At 38.4% G+C, this 22354-nt stretch overlaps 1 protein-coding gene across 1 annotated transcript in view; it reads right to left on the reverse strand.

The window, feature by feature from the left end:
- Positions 1-21406, reverse strand: part of USP24 (ubiquitin specific peptidase 24) — a 4679666-nt gene extending 4658260 nt beyond the window's left edge. The window contains exon 1 of the mRNA XM_044085508.1: positions 20144-21406. Coding sequence (XP_043941443.1) covers positions 20144-20410 — 267 coding nt within the window. The 5' untranslated portion in view covers positions 20411-21406. The remainder of the gene's footprint in view (positions 1-20143) is intronic.
- Between the last annotated feature and the right edge of the window lie 948 nt (positions 21407-22354).

Here is a 22354-nt window from a genome sequence, read left to right on the forward strand (position 1 = left end):
CAAGCAATAGTGCCAGACAAGGTGGATGTTACTGAGAAAATAACAGACCATCCAGGGATATTATGAGACCTTACTTGACTGATGCAGTCCCCACCCACCCTGGGAGGTCCATTATCTCCCCTACAATGTCTATACAGGAGGGCATTATTGTGCTTAGAAAATGAGCTGTTAAATTGTTTTGTATTAATGACTATATATATTTTTGATGTAAAATAATTTCTCTACCTAATGTTTCATACTTAACTGCTGGAGGAAATAATTTTACCTCCAAAACGTACGTCCATCTATGTTTTTTACATATATAAATACATACACACATTATAGATTATATATATGTGTGTGTGTGTGTATATGTATGTGTGTGTATATATATATATATATATATATATATATATATATATATATATATATATATATATATATATATATATATATATATATATATATATATATATATATATATATATATATATATATATATATATATATATATATATATATATATATATATATACACACACACACACACACACACATATATACATACATACATACATACATACATACACACACACACACACACACACACACACACACACACACACACACACACACATACAGCCTTAGGTTTTTATAGACACTGTCACACACATGCTTCCCACTCAATGCGTACAGCATAAAGATGACTTATGGACATACATACCTCAGAACTGAAAAGACACAGGAGTAACAACAGTCCAGGAATGTAGTAGGATCATGTGCATCCAGAAGGAGAACACGGGGGAAAACAGTAGAACAGAACGGGAAAGAGGGAGGGAGCAAATACTGTAACAGTGAAGAGAAGGACATCTACTGGTATGGTTAAGATTTTACACAACTGTACTATGTCCTTCCATACCACTGTTGGCAGTATTCATTGCTAAAGGGAGAGTACAAAATTTCAGGAGGAAACTTGGGAGGAGGAAGACCCAGAACAACCCCCAAGAAAAGCCTGCAGGACTGCTCTGGCAAAGCCAGCTCTTGCTCTGTAAACATCTAATTCGTAATGTTTAGTAAAGGAATGGACAGAGGTCCAAGTAGCAGCCTCAAGGATAGATTAGTATCCAATACTTGGGGAAAAAAATCCTCAAAAGAAACAGCCCTAGAAGAATGAGACTTTACAGAAGCAGAAAGGGTTTTCCCACGAAAGGAAACCGTCTTGGGAGATCCATGAAGAAACAGTTTGCTTAGAAACAGCTAAGCCTACAGATCTGGGATGAAGAGAAACAAAATCTGCTCAAGAGTTGCAAATGACCTTAGTCTTATCCAAATAACATCCGAGCTGCCTATGCAAATCCATGGTATGAAGAACCTTCTAACTAGCAAACTGCAGAAAAGGAAAAAAAGGACTAAACTAACCAAGAGACCATTCATTAACCACCTTGGGCATAAAACCAAGGATTAGTATGAAGAGAGACGCTGTCCCTATGAAAAACAAACAAAAAACAGGAACATCTATACACTCTCTTTGCTGAAGTAAGGGCCAAAAGAAAAACAAAACAGTCTTCCATGTACAATGCTGTAAGGAAACTGTAGCTGCAGGCTCAAAAGGAGCCTGGGTCAAAATTTCAAGAAAATTAAGGTCCCAGGAAGGTAAAATAGGCATCCTGGGAGGTCCGATATGAAAAACGCCTCTAATAAATTGTTTTACCTCAAACATACAAGCCAGGAGGAGGAGTTAGCTGCAGACAAGCAGAAATAGCTGAAAGGTGAGCTTTAACTGAAGAATATGCCAACCCAGCATAGAGCAATTCATATGTATAAAAAAAGAACCTGAGGGATCTGCACAGAAAGTGGATCCTGGTTACAAGTAAGGCACCAAACAAAAGATCTCTTCCATATAGGATTTCCTGGTAGTGGGTTCCCTGACCTCCTGCAGAACTCAAAGCACATTCTCAAAAAAAGGTGCCTAAAATGGATCAAAACCCTATCACCCATAATGTCAGTTAAGAGTAGGCAAGTGACGACGGATGACAGACCCCTTTGCCTTGTGTGAGAAGGTTCACCTTGTGAGATAACTTGTGGTGCCCTTGTCTAGATGCAGATGAAGGGGGAATCAGTGCTGCTGAGGCCAAAAGGGAGTCACTGACAAAATCTGGGAGAGTCTCGCTCCATCTTTAGCAGGACCCTAGGAATAAGAGAAAGGGGAGAGAAGGTGTACAGAAACATCCCCTTCCAGGAAAATAAAAAATAGGGCAACCACCTTCTAGGCCAGAGGACATGGGATTCTGGTGCAAAGAAGAGGAAGTTGTCTGCTCAAAACGGCTGGCAAAAAGATCCCAGGAGTATCCCACTGATGGGCAATGTCTAGAAACACATCTTTGTGAAGCATCCATTGAAGAGCCTGCATTACGGACCTTCTCAGTCTGCTACTATGTTCTGCACTGAAGGAATAGATACAGAATGAAACGCCACTTGATAATTTGACATCTAGGTCCCAAACCTGAAGAGCTTGCCTGCAATGAAAGCAGGACAGTGTTCCCCCCTTGTTTGATATACCACATTGCTAGGGTATTGTCTGTAAAGATTTTGAGAGGCCATGGAAGTAAGAGAATGACAGGCCTGAAGGGCGAGAAGCTGAGCTCTCATCTCCATGACATTGATGTGGTCTGACCTCTGATAAGGGAGCTAGAGGAAGTCCCTGGTTGAGCGACAGCTGAAGAATCCACCACTGAAGCTAGAGTTTGAGGCATGGAAGGAGAGGACTGGAAAATCTAGAGAAGATGACCATACTGAAGCCATACTGACTTTAGCCAGGCTCCATATAAGAGAACAGTGGTTCCTAGAAGTACCATAGGAACAGTGCAGACCATGAATCCTAGAGCCCTGAGAAACTCCATGGCCATAACTGAAACCAAAGGAAGGAGTGACTGAAAAAAGACAAACCAGATAAAGAGCCTTTGGAGGAAGCAGGGAAGACAGTATAGGAATAGTCTGCAGCCTACATCCAAGAAATGCACGATCCTGAGAATGAACCGGGGCTGATTTCTGGAAGTTTATTGTAAACCCTTTGGAAGAGACAAACAGCATACTGAAGGTGTTGAAGCAAAGTAGTAGGGGAAGAACCCTGAATGAGGCAGTCATCCAGATAAGGAAAGACTTGAACTCCTCTCATTCTGCAATCACGGGAGCGAGGCATCTGGTGAAAACCTATGGGACAGTAGAAAGCCATAGGTTAAAGCAGAGAACTGAAAATGCAAAGGAAGAAACAGAAATGCAAAACCTTCCTGAAAAGGGGATGAATACGATGTGAAAGTAAGCATTCTTGAGATCGTCAGAGTCCAGGAACGCCTGGGAAAGAAGAGAAAATGGGGCCTGAAGGGATAACATCTAGAAGGTGGGGATCTTCAGAAAGCTGTTAAGTTGAGAGGTCCAGAGTGGGTCTCCAGGTGCCTTCCTTCCTGGGAACCAGACACATTCTGGAATAAAACCCCTTCCCCACCTAGAACAGCGTGAATGGTGCCTTGAGCTAGAAGGCCATGAAGTAGTTCTGGAAAAAAAGGAAGCTGCCCCTGAGGAGGTTGAGAGATGCTCAGAAAGGAAAGAAGGGATTTTCCACACCATGAAGTATCCCTGACATGTGATGGACAAAACCTAACCGTGTCTTGAGTGATCCTTAAAACAATTAAGAGAAAGGAACCTGAATGATGAAGGGGGGGGGGGAATCAGATGGAATCTGGTTTGTCTTGAAAAGGAGGTTTTGGAGAAGTGAGAGTCTGAATAAATTTACCAAGAGGAACTCGTCTAGTACCCTTTTAATGTTTGGGGGAGGCTGTCTATGAACAAATGCAGATTTAGAGGGATAACTTCTTTGAAACTTGGGAAGAGGTGAGACAAAAATATAGTCCGATTTCTGTAAGGCCTTCCACTTATCCTGCAGAGACTTAAAAAGCTCAACAGCTGCAGAACCAAATAGGTGCTTATCATCAAGAGCAGCATCCAACACTTTAGCCTTAATGTCATCAAACAAAGGCTGGAGGCATAGCCAAGAGGAGACTCTCAAAACAGAATTAGAAGCAGCGGCTCAAGTACAGGCATCAACTGCATCATAACTACATTCAATAGAGTGGTGGGCTACATGAGAAGTGGAGCCCAGTAAATAAAGGGCAGAGGTATTCTCTTCAGAATCAAGAAGGTCAGAGACAGCATGGGAATCCTGAGGAAGAAAGGGCTAAAATATACCTGGTCATATGGGTCTGGTAATTAATAGCCAGAAAGGCAAAGGTGGGAGCAGTATAAACCTTCTTGCCCAGCCATTCAATGGCCATACTGTCCTTGTCTGAAGGAAGCAGTTTAGTAGAAGGCAAAAGCTTAGAGAGTTTGTCAGAAGAGAGACACCAGAGAGGGGTCATCAGAACATCATTTGCAGAGAAACTTACAGTTATCAGGCACCTTGCAAAACCTATCAGGTTAGCAGCTGGAGGCTGACAGTCTAGGCCAATAGCAGCTGCAGAAAATGTATCTAAAAGGGCAGGCAAGACAGGGCATACAGCAGAGGGATTAGGAAATTCCATCTGGAGGAGTTCATAATAACTCTTCTGAGGTATCAAAACCCTGACAGCAATCCTATTTAAAAGTACTCCATCATACAAGAAACAGTATCCCCAAAAAAAGAGTTTTGAAGTCTGGGTTAATATAGTCTTCCTCTTCACAGCCATAATCCAAAAGAAGAATGGATCTTAAAAGGACAATGCCAAAGACTCTTCCCCAGAATCTATGTCTTCAGAGTAGTCTTGCTCTCTGGGATGTTTAAACAGGGTACAGGACCAAGAGGAAGCAAGTACAGAAATTCTTTAGTGCACCGATTACACTGAATCCTCCCCAAACAACCCCTGTGTAAAATCCTGTCATTCACACTAGGTATCTTTAGCAGCAGGGAAATTAGATTTTTTTTTTTGTTTTTTCTTTTGAGGGATGTCTACCCTAAACACCCTAGGAGGTTTAGACCTTTTCCTATATTCAGTTAATGCAGTAAGAATCTCCTTCCAAACAAGTATCTGCAGAATCCCCCTCAGGCTTTTTGGAATGATCAGCTGAAGTTCCCCCTCAACATTTGGAACGGATGTCTGCAGAGCCTCTGAGGACATGCAAGAAGTCAGATCCATGTCGGCCTCCAAGACAGCTGTGGCAGATGAATCTGAAGTAACAACTGGGCAATCCTTTAGGCCTTCACCAGCCTTGAGAAACATATCTGGGGGAGGTGGGACAGCAGCCCAATCAGACCTAACTCTTTTGGCCTTTTTCTTGGCAGGCAGCTGGCTGTTGAGATGCGGGAAGGATTCTGCCATTGCACACTGCACCAACAATTTAAGACATTGGTTCTTCAGGTAGATGGACAAGGAGGAGAGACTACTATCTTGGGGACAACAACGTGGTGGCTAGAACACTAAGCATGGTCATGAGAAGCACCCAAAAGAAAGACACTGCTAATGATAATCCTTATGAGGAATCTGCCTCCCACACTGACATTTTCCCTTTCTGGAGGACATGTAAACCCAGAACACTGAAGATAAGAAATCCCAATGGGGCACTTATCAGAAACACAGCTCGGTAATCAGCACAGAAGAAGCATGCAGACTGATGATCAATGATGGCATTCAGACTGGTAGCAAAGTAGTTCTGAGGTATGTACATCACCTTTATGCCCTAAGCCTTGAGCTGGGAGCATGTGTGTGACATACAACATCTCTATAAACCTAAGACTTTGGGCTACGCCTGGCAGGGAATCCCTTTAGTAATGAATACTGCAACAGTAACATGGAAGTCTCTCGATATATACACACACATATACAGACACTACATGTAAAAAGGTTCCCTATTAAGTAAGCGAACACTTAATATAGTGAGTGGTACTTGGACAGCTAAATGTCGAAATGGCAAAATTCCAAAGACACAGAACAGCGATTTCCCTGGGGGGGGAATTGCTGTTCCGTTTGTTTGGAATTTTGTGTTTTCTTTTTTTGGGGTCGTTTATACAGCATTCGCTATTTTAAGCGTTTGGTGTTATAATATAGACCCATGTTAAAAGGCACACAAACAAAATGCAAAAGTAGATGGTCTCTCACATACATGTAGAAAATCTGTCACACTCACCTGCCCACCAATTACAAGTTTGATAGTCTATACCTCAGATGGCTCATTGTGACATGAATGGAAAATTGCGTGTAAAAAATGTTTACCTTCTCCCCCATACCTTTTAACTATCACTGAATTTGCACAATGTCCCCGATTTTGCCTCACGTTTATGTCCCTTAAAAATATTAAGATTAACATTTTCTTGTAAATCTAAGACCTACAATTAGTCAACAAACCCAGCCTTTTGAGTTTCATACTTCTTATTGTTCAGAAAAAAAAGTTAATGCAAAACCTCTACTTTTATTAAATTTTAAGTGAATTAGGATACTATGTAAACATTTTCCTGATCTTGTGTCTATATCATCTTAAGCTTATTCTTCAAATGTGTTGACTGGGTTAGTCCCACTAGTCTAGTAGCCTCTTTTCATGGGAGACCTGAGGTGGTATTTATACTACAAGGGGGAAATTTGACCAGGGCATCAAGGAACTTCCTTTACTGGGAGACTGCTTGTTATATTCCCAATGCAGTGGTGGCTGGGAGAACAGCACTAAGAGCCGAGATGGCAAATAGCACACAGGTAAATCCCAGTGCAGTGTTGGAAGCCCAATAAGATTCTGAGAAGTTGTTCCATATGTAACTGGTTTGTTTTATTGGAAGCAACCATTCAAAACAATAATGTACGTGTTATTACGACCCTTCAGTTGGGAGGGTTGCAGAGTGATATTTGGGGTGAATCGTTGTTGCAGAGTGAGCCAGAGGATGGAAAAAATGCTTCACGGGGTGAAATTATGAACAAAATTCAACTGGAGGAATCAGAAGCCATTTTGAAGTAAGACTGACAGACAAATCATATGCCAAGACTGTTAAATTGCGAGGGAAGGCGAGGACAGATGTACAAAGGAAAGGAAATATTAAAGGAAATTTATGTTGAGAATGCAGAACAAAAAAATAAATAAATAAAACAGACAGGTATGACATTTGGGATAATTCGGTCCCATTGGGAGTGAAGGCTCAAGGGGTAGCAGCTTTTATTCTTATTCATAAAGAAACAGTTTCTGACATTATTTTTGAGACTGGTTCTGTTACAGAAAGGTTTTGGGGGGGAGCATTTCACAGAGAAACAAAAAAAGAAAATACATGTTAACCTTTGAAATGAAACAGACTTCAGAGTAGACTTTGTAAAGAAATTATGGACATTAGCAAAGTCTATGACAACAAAGAATCCAGGTGAAGAAGCTGAATTGGACCCACTCACAAGTTCACTCAAGTTGCAGATTAAAAACTCGATTGAGATGTGCCAAAGTCCACTTTATTAAATCCAATAAAACAAATCCACAGAAGATAAGCTAGACTTCATCAGATAACTTGCCACAAATGGGTACTTCCTTTAATAATAGCTCAGCACGAAGTGACACCAATAATTAAGACAATTAATTAAATAAACATCAGTGCAAGCACAATGTAAACAGTCCTAAAAGTAAATGTATGCTGATAATATCTTTTTAGATAACACACACACACCACAAATAAATACAGAGTAAATATATGTCATGAAATATAATAAAATATAAAAATACAAGTTTGTAAAAAATGTTAAATATAAATATACACAATATAAAACATAACTTTAAAACTATATAAATATATAAAATTACTATATTTCTTAATAAATACTAAGGAGGTTGAGTTACTGAAATTAAGTAAGGGGCTAACAGAAATATATTCATTTAGACCTGGCCAGTTCCCTGCATTTAAACTTAACTGCCAATATAGTTCTCTTTTTTCCAACAATAATGACCAAGCCCCTCCTCATATCAATGCTAATACGGTCTAGAATAAAGAACTGAAATTTGATGCGTTTTCCATAATGTCCTTACTTAAAGCATTGGTCTCTTTTTTATTTTTAATGTCATATAGGCGTTCATACATGCATTTTTTTTTTTTTTTTACTTCCGGTCAGTCTTGCCAATATAATAAGAAGAACAAACATAGCACAATATATAACCTTCGCTGAACAACAATCATATTTCTGATGGATCCTAATTTCCATGTTAATGCAAAATGAGTTACCCTCTTATGTGTTTGCAGTAGTTACATCTACAACATTTATTTACGGAACCAGGCTTATGGTTAAAGATACATATTTCTAGTCCCAAAAATGCTTTTTAGATTCTTTCCTTTTCTATAGACTATAGTAGGTTGCAGGCCTATCAAAGACATAATGTTCTTCTCGTGTCCAAGGATGTACCAATTTTTTTACTGAAATATCCCTTAATATAAAGCTGTCTTGCGTAAAAACAGTAATAAAAGAAGTTTTAAAATTCTACTTTCCTCAATAACAGTATCATTATTATTAATAGATGGGACAGTAATAGTTACTTCCCCTGAAAGTAGGAGTAGGTAAAAACCTTGCTCCCTCTTATTCACAACCTCAATCATAATATCACTAATGAATTTAAAAGGATAAGCTCTTTTAAAAGCATATGTTTTAGATTATCACATTTGTTCAAAAATTCATCCATGACAGACACCATTCGTGCTGCACACACAAATTGTCCCTTTACAAAGGCCTTCTTTTGTTTCACAGGGTGGGTACTAGAGAAATGCAATAAAGAATTAGAATACATACTTTTTCTAAAGATTTTTGAAACAAACTTTTCATTATGATAATCCTTTAACAAAAGAATATCTAAAAAAGAAATCATGTCGAGGTCACTGGTGGGTGTAAACTTTAAAAAAACTTATGGTAGTTTCAATATAAACAATAAAATCATTAATAACTTCATTAGGTCCATCCCACAGAATAAACATATTATAAAAGGAAGTACCCATTTGTGGCAAATTATCTGATGAAGTCTAGATTATCTAGACGAAAGCGCTCATCTTCTGTGGATTTGTTTTATTGGATTTAATAAAGTGGACTTTGGCACATCTCAATCAAGTTTTTAATCTTCAACTTGAGTGAACTTGTGAGTGGGTCTAATCCAGCTTCTTCACCTGGATTCTTTGTTCTCTGGTTTGGTTTGTGTTTTATTTCACTTTTTGCTTGTTTGACAAAGTCTATGACAACAGAGGATTAAAGACTGTGGATGGGACCATCGTATCGTACTGAAAATGGAAAAATAAAAATTGTTAATATCCACAGAATGATAAATATAGATGGCAACAGAGGTGTTGTAAAATATTGGGGACAACCAAAAACCATGTTTTTGCTGTGGAAAAGATTATTTGACAAGTAAAGGTGATAAGAGAAAATGTTACATTTGTGAGGAAACAGGTTAGTATGCAAGACTATGAAATTAAAAGTTACAAATGGGCATTTATGGATGGATTGTAATCTATATAAAAAGGACGAAGAAGAAAGCAAAAGTGAGGACACTATACGAACAGAAGAAACACAGTCCCTATAAAAGAAAGAGAGGAAGTAGGGAAGCAAGATCAGAGTAAAACTAAAGATAATGACAGAGGAAAAATAAAACAAGGAAATATAGAAGGTTCTGAAATAAGCAATGAGGAAGATATAAATTGGAAAATAGTCAAAGGTAAAAAGAACTATATTGGCAAAACAGTAGGAGACAGAAAAAGTTTAAAGGAATATGTGTAAAACAGAAAAAAAGAAAGAAAATGGATAATGCAAATGAGATAAATACTTCAAAATTTATACAATTTCTGGTAAGCTACAACAGAGCCAAAGACAACTTTAGAGTGCTTTCAGTAAATGCAAACAGCATCAAAAATATAAGAAGAACAAGCATCCTAAACTGGTGCAGTAAGTGTGATACTGACATAATAACAGAAGGTGTAAGATTTCTGACATGAGATATTACAAAGAAACTTTGGGGAGAAGATACAATATGGAACCTAGAAAAGGCAGTATGTTCAGGCATACTAATACTCTGTAGAAAGTCAGGGAAAATAATGAACATGACATTGGCAATGATGGGAAGATTAACTACTGTGGATCTCAGTTGACAATCAGTTGTACAGAATTACAGTACTGTACTTCTTGACAGGGAAAGCCCAACTAGGACAGAGCCTATTTTCAGCAGGGGCCCAGGGAGAAACACTCCAGATGCATGTCTTTAGAATGTGGGTGGATACCGGAGTACCAGAAGGAAACCCATGCAAAAGCAGGGAGAACATGCAAACTCCGCACAGAAGGCACCCCAGCAGAGAATCGAACCAGAGAACCTCGTGTGTGAGGCGACAACGTTAACCACTGCACCACTCTGCCACCCATGCCTATGTTACAAGTAAAGAAAGGTAAAATTTATTTCATAAACTTCTGGATTATGTAGTAATTAATATGAATACAACATTAATGGGAGATTGTAACTGATTTGAGAGGGGAAAAGGAAGAAAACGATGTTATGAAAATTTCTGAAGTTATAAAATGTGGCAATTTAAAGAGTTGGAATAACTTGTGGACATACAGTTGAAAGACGGAAGTAGATCATTTTATTAAACCACAAAGTTTAAATACAGCTAAGGGAGAGTCACTTGTAACAAGCTTTCCAGATCACTCAGCCACATAGCTGAAACTGCAGGAAAATAAGGAGTGTATCCCAATGTAAGAACGGATAAAAAGAAATGAGAAATTATGGGATGAAAATGGGAAAAAATAAGTGTGCATTTATTGAACGGTCATATTTCTACTAGAGTGCATTATAAAAACTGTTCCGAGTGGTTGTTAGCTTTGAAAGAAAAATATATATATATTTTTTTTGGAATAGCAAAAGATGTGTAAGGTTGCTTTAAAGGATCTGGAAAGGAATAGAGAACAGTATGTGATACAAAAGAATTTATGAAAAGAATAAAGAGAAAATGAAATTACTTAAACAAAGACATTATTTACAAGGTAAAAAAGGGGTATCAGCTTATTGGAGTAGCAGTTAAAGAGAATATTTGTATAATGAAAGAAATGAAAGATGACAGAAGCAGTAAGATAATCTCTGGAGAGCTATGAATATTGTAATAAATTATGTAAAGAAAATGTTTCAAGATAAAGTGCAAAAAAAGGACTGCCATTAAAAAAATTTTAAACAGAAGAAAATAAGGAATTTAAAAATTAGACTTCCTTACATAATCATGTAAGGTACTTAGACAAGTTAATTTACTATCCGTTCCAGGATCAGATGGAATAGGATACCAACTGTATAAGAATTTTACAGATTGGCAGAAAAAAATAAGTCTTAAAAAGTTAATGAGTGGTTAAAGGAAGGTTTTATGAATAAAGACATATGCAGTGGTATACTTAAATTTCTATGGAAAAGGGAAGATAAAAATAAAATTGAAAATTGGAAACCTGTAGTACTTTTATAAAAAAAAAAATTCAGAAGAGAATGGAAAGTAAAATGACAAGTATTATTGAAGATAGCATAGTTAAGGAAATTGTGGACGATATTGTAAACAGGACTAATGAGACCAAGATCATGATAGGAGATTTAAATAAAGCTTTTACTATAGTAAAGCGTGAACTTTTGTGGGAAATTATGGAAGAGTACAACATTATTAAGAAAATTAAGAATGTATGCTGTTCTGCATATAATACAGAATTTTAGTGACTGGATGGTTAAGCAAAGAAATACATATAAAAATGGCATACATCAGGGATGTTCTACGAGTAGTACATTATTTGCATTGGTTATGAATGTATCAGAAATGTAAAATTTGCACGAGAGTTGCTAAAGGAACTTTGTTGTTTTTGGAAAACATACAAGCTATTTAATAAAATGAATTAAATCAAGCAAATCTGTTACACTGGGGAAAGGCTGCATATTTGGCTAGTTATGTATGTTGCCAATAATCTATGAAAAAGAAATGATATTAATAAACCCAATTGTTTATGCCACTTCTTTGAATTTGTATAAAGTTTTGGATAAATGATACAAATAAAATATTTTGTATAAAGTTTTGGATAAATGATACAAATAAAATATTTAGTAAAATATACTAAAGTAAAAACATAAGCGGCACTGGGATAAGTTAAAAATTTAAAAAGGGGAAAAGTATGTTTTAATGTTAAAAAGAATGTATGGGAAATAACTGATGAAATAGAAAATGATAGGAAAGAGGGATATAAAAAAAGTCACGATAAAATGTTAATCCTGGGGCTGAGTTAACGAATGATAAAGTTAAGCTACAAAAGCATAAAAAGCAAGTAGAATGTTAAGATTTATGAATACTAGTGATTAATAAATTACTGGTAAAGGGGAATATGCCATTTAAAAAGTGAGTCTGTATATATTGTGGTGAAGAAACTACAGAACATGTTCTCCTACAATGTATAAGGGTTGAAAATTGTGTAAAGAAAATTTATTTGAAAACAAAGAAGGAACATGGAATAAATATGGGTATTATTACATATGAATATTATAGCCATGAATATAAGGAATAGGTTAGTTATTTTATGCTCTGTGGACCATTTGGAATGAAAGGTTAAATGAAATCATGTTTTCATGGTAAATGGGGACTAACAGTAATTTTAAGAAAAATGAGATGGTGATGGAGCAAACAGGAGTGAGGGGGTCAAACAAGATGACAGAATAACATAATAATGAAAAGTAAGCTATGACTTTCTGACAATGGAAAAGAATGGAAACTTGTACACTGTATAAAATTGTAAACAGTACTGTACATAACATTTTTAAATAAAACCTCTTTTCAGTAGGTGCAGTGGGATATCTTACAGCCATCTGAGCTACCACCAACTCAAGCAGATGGGACCACAGTTTAAGTCTCATTCAAAGGACAGCACATTCAGGAGTGCAGCATCCTCCTTATGCTGCACTATAGTATCAGCATTCGATCTACCTGGTGTGATACCTGTTGCCCTATTGGTCCTGCTAGGACTTATTACAATGTTTACTGATTTTGTTAATTTACTGTATTTATCAAAATAAGATTAAATTGCTTGTTGGATCATCATAGGTTCCAAGTTATTTTTTCAGTGTTGTAATACTCCATGGAGAGCTCAGTGTTAACTGAAAGCGAAAGGAAAACTCCGACCCTTGTGAGGGGACTAAACCAAGCCCCCCCCACTCTGTGCACTTGCTGCTGACACTAAACAAGAACGTTGGTACCTTGTCCCACACCGCCCGCCTCTGAACAGTTGTTCTACCTTTCAACTTGGAAGCCACTACAATGGTGACTTTTGAAAATGCATGCATGCATCCAGTGCAAGAGAAACCATTAGCCTAGTACATACACCAATTCTAGCAATACAAGATTATTGCTACAGCAAATGCACATGCTTTTATTTGAAGTTAGAGAAAAGCTTATATATGCAAGATTCTTAGCCACGTTATCTACATTGCGGAATACTACCACCATATTTAAAATGGGTGCCATTTTCACACAAACCTCTCTCTCGCCTACATCACATCTTTCAATACCCCTCCACAATGCTACGCAATCATCAAACCACTCTTTCCTTGACTGGTACTGATATTACAAGAGATCTACATCAACTCCCATAAGCACAAATCCAAAAGGTCACCTTAATCCATGCTGCACCTAGTCACTGCCCATTCTATGAATTTTTCCATTTTCATCTTACACCCACCCCGGGGGGGGGGGGGGGGTTACACTGAAATAGTTTTTCTTCATAATGTTTTTATCAGACCACTGCACACTTCCATGAAAAGTAATAAGTGCTCTGCTTCATGTAATTCATAATTTCAGAAACTGAAAGTTACTTGTTTGATCTATCACTTTTTCCTTAAGAAACACTTTACTTTATGTTCTTTACGTAACGAATGCAAAGTGTTTTTTTTTTAAATGTTTTCATAGTCTTTTGGAACTTTTCTCTACATGCATCCTCTAAAACACACACACACACACACACACACACACACACACACACACACACACACACACACACACACACACACACACACACACACACACACACACACACACACCTCTTCGCTTATTTGTCAGCTAGTGATAATGGTAAATAAAACATCTAATAGCTTCAAGAAAATGACCCAGTCAGCAGAGGACATTAAGCTCCATCAGACTGCAAGGCAATGTCAGAAAGAGACAGTAAGATGATGTTCATAAAGATCTGCTCATCAGCCCACAGAACATCACAAGCAGGTAAAATAATACTTTAACTTCTGAATAAAGAAAACCCCCAGAATATGTACAATGAAAAAGAAAAGAAAACAATTATGCCAACTCCAAACCATAAGTTAAAGTGCTTACCTCATATAGGGTTTGATCATCAGTAAAGGAAACTGGACAGGCCTAAAAGGGTCCACAACCACAGCCAGCCTAGTACTTACTTATGAACCGTAGGGATAGTACAAAGTGCACTTAAAAAAAAAAGAAAATTATGACAGGGAAAGTAACAGGCTCAGAGAAGCCATGCCAGATATAGTCAGGGAAACTAACAGGCTCAGAAGTCATGGCAGATGTGATCAACATGTTGAGTGCAGTAGGGGAAAAATTGCTCCTGAAAGTACTCTCCGCAGTATGTGAGTGCAGTAGGGGAAAAATGGCTCCTGAAAGTACTCTCCACAGTATGGAGATAAACATTCGAGTGCCTGTGTGCAACAACACCATGGACAATCACAACTGCAGCCAGTGCAGTGATATCAAATTTCTCTCACTATTTCTGAGGAAAGAGTCCAACTCAACAATCCTACACTTAGAGGAAATGTATGACAAGGTCTCAAGAAAGCAGAGTTGGGCAGCGCTGTGATCACCTGAAGTCCAGGAAACATTTTTAGAATTAAGTATAGCCACGTACAAGGACCCAGTGAACCAAATACAAAAAAAAAGTGCGTTGCTTTTCCAGTGGGAATGGATATACATCAAGGTTAGCTCCAAGCCCACTCCTGTTCATACTGGTGTTAGACTATACCAACAAACAAACTGAAGGAAACAGATCAACAAAGCTTCTATATGCAAACAATTTGACACTACAAGCAGATTCTGAACAATGTCAGCAAACAATAGGGGACAGGCATGCATGACTGAAGCATGTGAGCTGAACCAGAGTAAGAACAAGACAGTGGTCATGGTGGCAAATGGTGGGGGAACTAGAAGCTAATAACTAAGAAAGACAAGAAAATAGTGAAACAGATTCACAACCTTCAACCATAACCAATCTAGCTCCAAGAAAGGTAACCTTACTTCCTTAACCTGGCCTATTTCTTTCAAAATAAAATGGATGTCATGAACAAAGGGTCATAGTCCACAATACCTATCTGAACCTCATTAAAGTCTTCAAAACGGATCACCATGCTAACAGTATCAATAAACTCGCAAAACTAAACCTAAACCCTGCATACCCAAGTGAACTGCAAATGGGCTCTCCAATGGAATACACACAGTAACAGTTGATGATGCCTTATCTAAAAAGCACTTCATTAGTGGTGTCCCTCACCACTCTGTTCTGGGTCCACTCCTCTCAGGCATTTTCTTCTTGGATATGAAAACAGGCATCAGAAGTCTATGGCCAACCATGTTTGCTAATGACTGAACTGGGGAAAATTTAGTCACTTCCCCAAGGATACTCATATATTCCAAGAAGAACTTGCCCAAGCCAACCTTTGGTGTACCAACCCTGGTCTTAAGCTTACTGCCAAAAAATTTAAACTAGCTTCCTTTTAGAAACAAGTCTATACAACTGATAATGTGGTCTTACTCAAGATTTACATAGTCATCATTACATATTTAGATAAATAAAGAAAAGTACCTTCCATTATCACATATCAGTTATAGCTAAGAAATCCTTCTACTTTATACAACTAGTTAACAACTGTATATCCTCAATGTCAAAAAATGCCATAATCATCTTCTATTCCTGCTAGGCCAATCAAGAATACACTGCACCATTTGTCGTGTACCTCTCTATACACCTTGCCCTGCTGGAAAGACTGCAATATTTAAGCTTATTTGAGGGGGAAAAAAACAAATTAAATGTCCCTTAGCTATCTAGACAAACTAAAACCCTCTGTCTTTCCTCTGTCTCTTAAATGGAAACCTCTTCCTTATCTTCCAGGTTATGAAAGATCCTGTCCTACCAAACCCTCTCCATCTCAAAAATACTGGTAATAAAAACAACAATTTCAAAGACCACAACTTTTATCATAATAAGACCTCATCACAGACAGGCTGTTCATCCAAGAATTCCCTTCCGCAAACCATTTAAAACACAATGGCCTACAAGTTCTGCCCTGGCAACTAGATGGGTACCCAGAAATGTACTCCTACAGTAAGAACTGCAGCATTCATAGAGTGCAGTGACACACCCACACAGAAAACTGTGTTGCTTAGTAATGCTCTAGATAGTTGCCCAGACTGGCTAACAATTAAAAAAAGTCTGTTTTCAAAAGCATAAGCTTAAAACTTGGTAACTCCACTCCCTATACACCCTTCTCACCATGGAAGACATTGGCATCTGTGTAGTGACTGAAACCTGGCTTAAAATAGAGGACAGCACATTACCTGGGCAGGGCTATATCGCCTTCCCCCACATTTGGACCAGCTACTGTGCAGCAAGGGAAAAAGGTACAGCTGTCTCAATCTACATACAGAAAAACTCACATCAAGCCTGGTAAAGCAGCACGATGCACTACAGCTTCTTCTCGTGCAAATAACCATCATAAAGGTCCAACACCATATAATAGCTAGCTATAAAACTCCATCTGACAAAAGAAAGATAATACCTATCAACAAGAACTAGAATCACTCGCTATTAAAACCAATACTATTTTCCTATGTGAGCTAAACTATCCAACTATAGATTGAGAAACCTACACCACTACTTGCTGCATAAGCACAGAGATTCCTGGACTTTGTCAACACAAATGCCATGGAACAATAAGTCAGAGTACCAATTAAGGGATCAACATCTTGGATCTTGTCATTACTAATATGGGATCATCTTGCACCATCCCTTGCTTACTTTCATCACTTCTTAGGTCTGCCACAAAGCGGTCTCCTCCACGATAAAAACTGAAACAAGAGATCCTCCCTCCAAGGTAGCTTCAAATCACCACCAAACCCCGTTAACTCTAATGAATACACAGAAATGTACCATACTACACCAGCATGTAAACAGCTGCATAGATGGAACAAGTGGAGGGCAAACCACAGACGCAAACCCACATGGTGGAACTAATATCAACAAGTTTTATAATAAAATAAAACAAGAGTGAGAAGGTCACACAGAAAAAACAATCAGTAAAAACTAAATGAAAACTCCAGCCAAGCTAGAACTTCCACTGAGTGACCTCTCAAACCTTGTGTATCAGAGGCACATGGGATATATGCAAATGACTTATGAACATCAGGTGCTTCAGCTATATACCTACATGCTTCTATTGCCCTTCTATAATGCACAGATTATAAACAAAGGAATTATGCCTGCATCTAGGAATGTCACCATCTCCCTTTACTCGGCCCTCTTTAGGCCAGTCATAAAATATAATGCTCCCTTCTGCATGCATCTTTCCGGAACGCCTAAAGAGATACCTTATTAAAAAGATACAAAGCCTAAACAACATGTCTTACATAGACAGACTTAAAGCCCTGTCACTATACTCTGTATCCTACAGACTGCTAACAGATGACCCTGTCAGATGCCTGGCATCCAAAGCATCCTCCAACCCATTACTGATGGATTTACTGCACAGGAGAAAGTCAAGTGGCATCAGAAATAAATCAGTCTAGGGATCTAAACATCTTCTGCAACATCAACAGAATGGTTTGGAGGGAAAGGTATTTTACTTACAAAGGCAGTCTGACTAGGTAGGAGCCCATTTTTGCTGAGGCCCAGGAAGAAAAGCTCCAAAGTATTACAAAATATTTTAAGAATAATAATTTTACAGTCTGTAAAAATAATACAAAAACGGAAACAAATACAATTTAAATAATTATACCAAATTAAACATAATATGAAAACAGAGGTTAAGAGCAAATACAAGTCACGCAACAATGATTTGAAGGTAAAGAAATTTTAGCTAGTTTAGAGAGAAATTAAAGTTAAGTTAGTAAATACATACACATCTCACACAGGATACCACTTCTTTCAGCTTTTCCCGGTTAGGGGTCACCACAGCAGGATCACCTGTCCGCTCATGACTGGCAGTGGAATTTTATGGTGTCGAGTTGCCAGCCCGGCGCCCAACCTTCCACAGAAGGCAAACACATGCACGCACTCACACCTAGGGCCAATTTAGAGTGTCCAATCCACCTACAGCATGTCTTTGGGATGTGGGAGGAAACCGGAGCACCCCTGAGGAAACCCACGCGACCACAGGGAGGACATGCAGACTCTGCAAAGAAGGCACCCCAGCCGAGGATCGAACCAGAGAACCTCTTGCTGTGAGGCAGCAACGCTAACTGCTGCACCACCGCAGCCACCCTTCACAGAGGATACCACTGATGTGGAACAAAAGCTCCATCCACACAAAACAAAGTTCATCCCGGTCCATATTCAAGTAAATCTTAGATGTATGGATGGGAAACAGAAAGTTTACCCCAGGACTGCACCCTGTACTACTAATGGATGCAGGCAGCTCCTAAATGCTTTATCCCATGCACGGGTCCCCTCTACGGTATGATCATAGTTACTCTCATTAAAGGTAATATAGAATTATTGACCACAGGATGTGTAAGACCAATGAGATAGGTTATTTCGAGCACAGAAAGGGATAACTGGCTAGGTTATTTCGAGCACAGAAAGGGAAAACTGGCTAGGTTATTTAGAGCACAAAAAGGGAAAACTGGCTAGTCTTAAAATGACCCGCAAGGGAAGCTAGTCTAGTACTTACCTATGAACCTATATTTTAACAAAATGGATACAACTCTATAGAGCTATACAAAATGTTAGCCTCTATATACAACATTTCCAAGAGATGCTCAAAAAAGACCTAGTCAAATGCGTCAAGTACACCTGGCTATGACTTGACCACTACATCAAAACTATCACTGTTTTGTGATGCTTAATCAGATGCCCCAACTTTCTAGTGACACCCATATTCTGCACATAATGCACAGGATGTCACACCTATAAACTTACAAGATTTAAGCATCACATTAACTAATTAAAATCGCCTTCCCAAAAATGTAAGAATCAGCTAAACTTTTGAGGAGATTATTGCTGCTTGCTATGTCTGGGCAGATGCAGTTACATATAAGGTGCATCAACCCAGGAGCTTCAGCAGACTCAAAAATAAAAGTTTACAACATCCAACACCAGCCTTCAAAAGAATCATTAATGGAGTGGCTTCACTGAATATTGACAGTTAGAAGCCTTCTAAATAAAAATGTTTAACTACCAGGCTTTCAGAGAGAGTACACATTTCACTGCCACCACTTTTCCCAATACAAGACGAATTTCAATTAAAAAGGGGCATAATAATGCGACTGGGTGTCATTATTACTTTAAATCAATGTTAAAATGAAAACTAAATTACCAAACATACGGTACAGCTGTACAAATAATATTATGGATTCCAAGAAGTGGGCTGCAACTACAAGAATACAAACTAAAGTGGGAAATGCACAACTTTAAATGACTTCCTCAATGTCATATAGCCAGTTCCAAGCTGTCAGAATGCAAAAAGTTCCCATATGTTTGCTAACAATCCCTTAGCCCATATATTATACAAATGTGACTATAACCACCAGTGTAAACTGCAGGGGGGGAAAAACTTGCTATAAATAAATGCATGCATTCCAGGGCGGTGCTATCTTACTATAACGTTAATGACACATAGCCCAAGACTAAGCCACTCCTGCCACCATGTAACGGAAACCTTCTCTCTAGTTAACTAGAAGGAAAAATATCTAAGCAGCTGTATCACTCAGGATTTCAAAAACAATTAAATCATGCCACTTTCACTTCATTCAGATTAAAAATATATACCGAGGTACATTAAACTGAACTTGTGCTTCACGATTAAAATGCTATTTTTGGACAGCAGACATTGGAAACAAGACCCATTTCTCTTTCGCCAGTTCTTTAACCAAACTATGATCCAGTAAACTGTTCATCTGCTGAAAGCATACCTCAGAGTCCACCACCTCGTGATAAGCAGGGGGTGGATCGATCCCACCACCACTACGAATGCTACTGCTGTCTCCATCGCCTCTATGTCCCAAACCGCTATCCAGCGACTCGAACCCATACTCCAGACCAGGCCTCTCGTTGGTCAGCAAAGCCACTGCCTCATTAATGTCATTTTTTGCCAAGCGAAGAGCCCTGCGGATAGCAGACGGATCTGAAAAGCCCATACATAGAAGTGTAGTCATGTGCTGCTCTTCCTCAGACTCCATGGTTAAGGTGTTTCAGAATAAAATTCCGTAGTACTACTCAAACTACTGCTTTACCTTCCATCCTAAGTACGCGCGCCACCATGTTTACACACTTCTACTTCCCTCTTCCACTTGCAGGTGCCGCCCCCGGAAGCCAACCTTCCACGAGAAGCATTAGGAAAAGACGCACCTCCTAACTGACAGCAGTTTTTGTCAGTAGTTGTGTTAGTCACGTAAGTGTATTTATCAGTATAACAATGCATTCCGGTGGTTGTCACATCGCAAACATTTAATGCATCAATGAAAATGGAACAAATTATCTTGCAAAAAGTTGAAAAGCAGTTTAGAAGAAAGGACTATCCAACTTCAAATTCCGCACAAAGGAGAAATGAGGTACACGCGGTGTCCGGTACATCGTGAATACATTAAATCTGTTTTTTTTTTTTTTACACGGTAAGGAAGTCTATGTAATCAGTAGTTGAGAAAACGGTATAAACCGCCAAATGTCTGATTTTTCCTATGTTTGCATTTGCTGTATTGTTTTCACCGCTGGAGAGAGAGAGATGGGTAACTAAATCAACCAGATGGATGTGAGGCGCAGTCTCACAACGGATACCCAAGCAGAAGAGCAAGGTTCAGAAAACCCTGAAATACAAATACAAAATGTTCATATATCATCACAAATGATTTATTCTTTAATGGAACCACCACTCGCATGTTGTCAACGAATCGGAGACAAATCTCAATATAAAAAGACAAAGCTAACAACACTCACGGTGAAGCCCAATTCTCAAATCAAATAGCCAAATTATGGAACTCTCTACCGCACACCCTCCAAAACACACGTGAATCTACCAGTTTTAAACTACTATTTGAACATCTATCCAAGAACTGGCATTGCTCCTTTGCCAAACCTGAATGACGAGATAATATCTATAACTCTCTCTCAACACACAGTCCACTCCTTATCTCATTTTCTCCCTCTCCTCAGTGCTACTTAAAAATAAACATGTATAAAGGAAATCTCATTTGGTTATAACTATTATTTAATATGTACACACTACTGACTTTATTTTTTCTCACAGTGATCTTCACTGAAATGCTTGTGTTTTTTCTTTTTGAAGGTGTATCTACTAGAAAACTATTGAATACTACTTTGTATAGACTAACTAGACGATATGTATTCTGCTTCTTACTATATGTATGCTATTGTACTATCTGATTATTGTATATTGCATGTATTTCTGTGGAGCTTTTCTCCCGGGGCCGTCGCTGAAAATGGGCTTCTGGCCCAGTCGGATTTTCCCGGTAAACAAATGTAAATAAATAAATAGATAAATAAATAATCCGGACCAGGACAAATCTAGAAGTAACCAGGGCAGGGACACTTAAAATAGTAGCATTATTTCAGATGTTGACAGACCAAGAGCATGTGAATTAATATACATGTTTTAAAGTAAAAAAAAAATCCGATAACACTAATTATTGTCATTTATCAAGTGAAATTCGCCACAATTTCTCCCAAAGTCAGCCATTTTAGGAGAGATTAAGAGGGTCTAGAGCTAAAATTTGAATCAAAACCAGTAACATTCCTGAAAATCAGGGATAGTTGAGAGATATAAATATGGTCATTATTTTTTTAGGTGTAATTCACTACCTTTTTTTCCAAAAGTCAGCAATTTTAGGAGTGATTAAGAGGGACAGAGCTAAAATGTCAGTCAAAACCCATGACATCCATGAAAATCAGGGAAAAGTTGAGAGGTGGTGCAGCGGTTAGCGATGTTGCCTCACAGTAAGAGGTTTTCCGCTTCAATTCTCGGCTGGGGTGCCTTCTGTGAGGAGTCAGCATGTCCTTCCTGTGGTCACGTGGGTTTCCTCCGTGAGGCTCTGGTTTCCTCCCATATTCCAAAGATATGCAGTAGGTGTATTGGAGACTCTAAATTGTCTGTAGTTGAGATTGTGTTC

This window comes from Protopterus annectens, chromosome 10.part0, assembly GCF_019279795.1.
Source record: "Protopterus annectens isolate FY-2018-M chromosome 10.part0, PAN1.0, whole genome shotgun sequence".
NCBI lineage: Eukaryota > Metazoa > Chordata > Ceratodontiformes > Protopteridae > Protopterus > Protopterus annectens.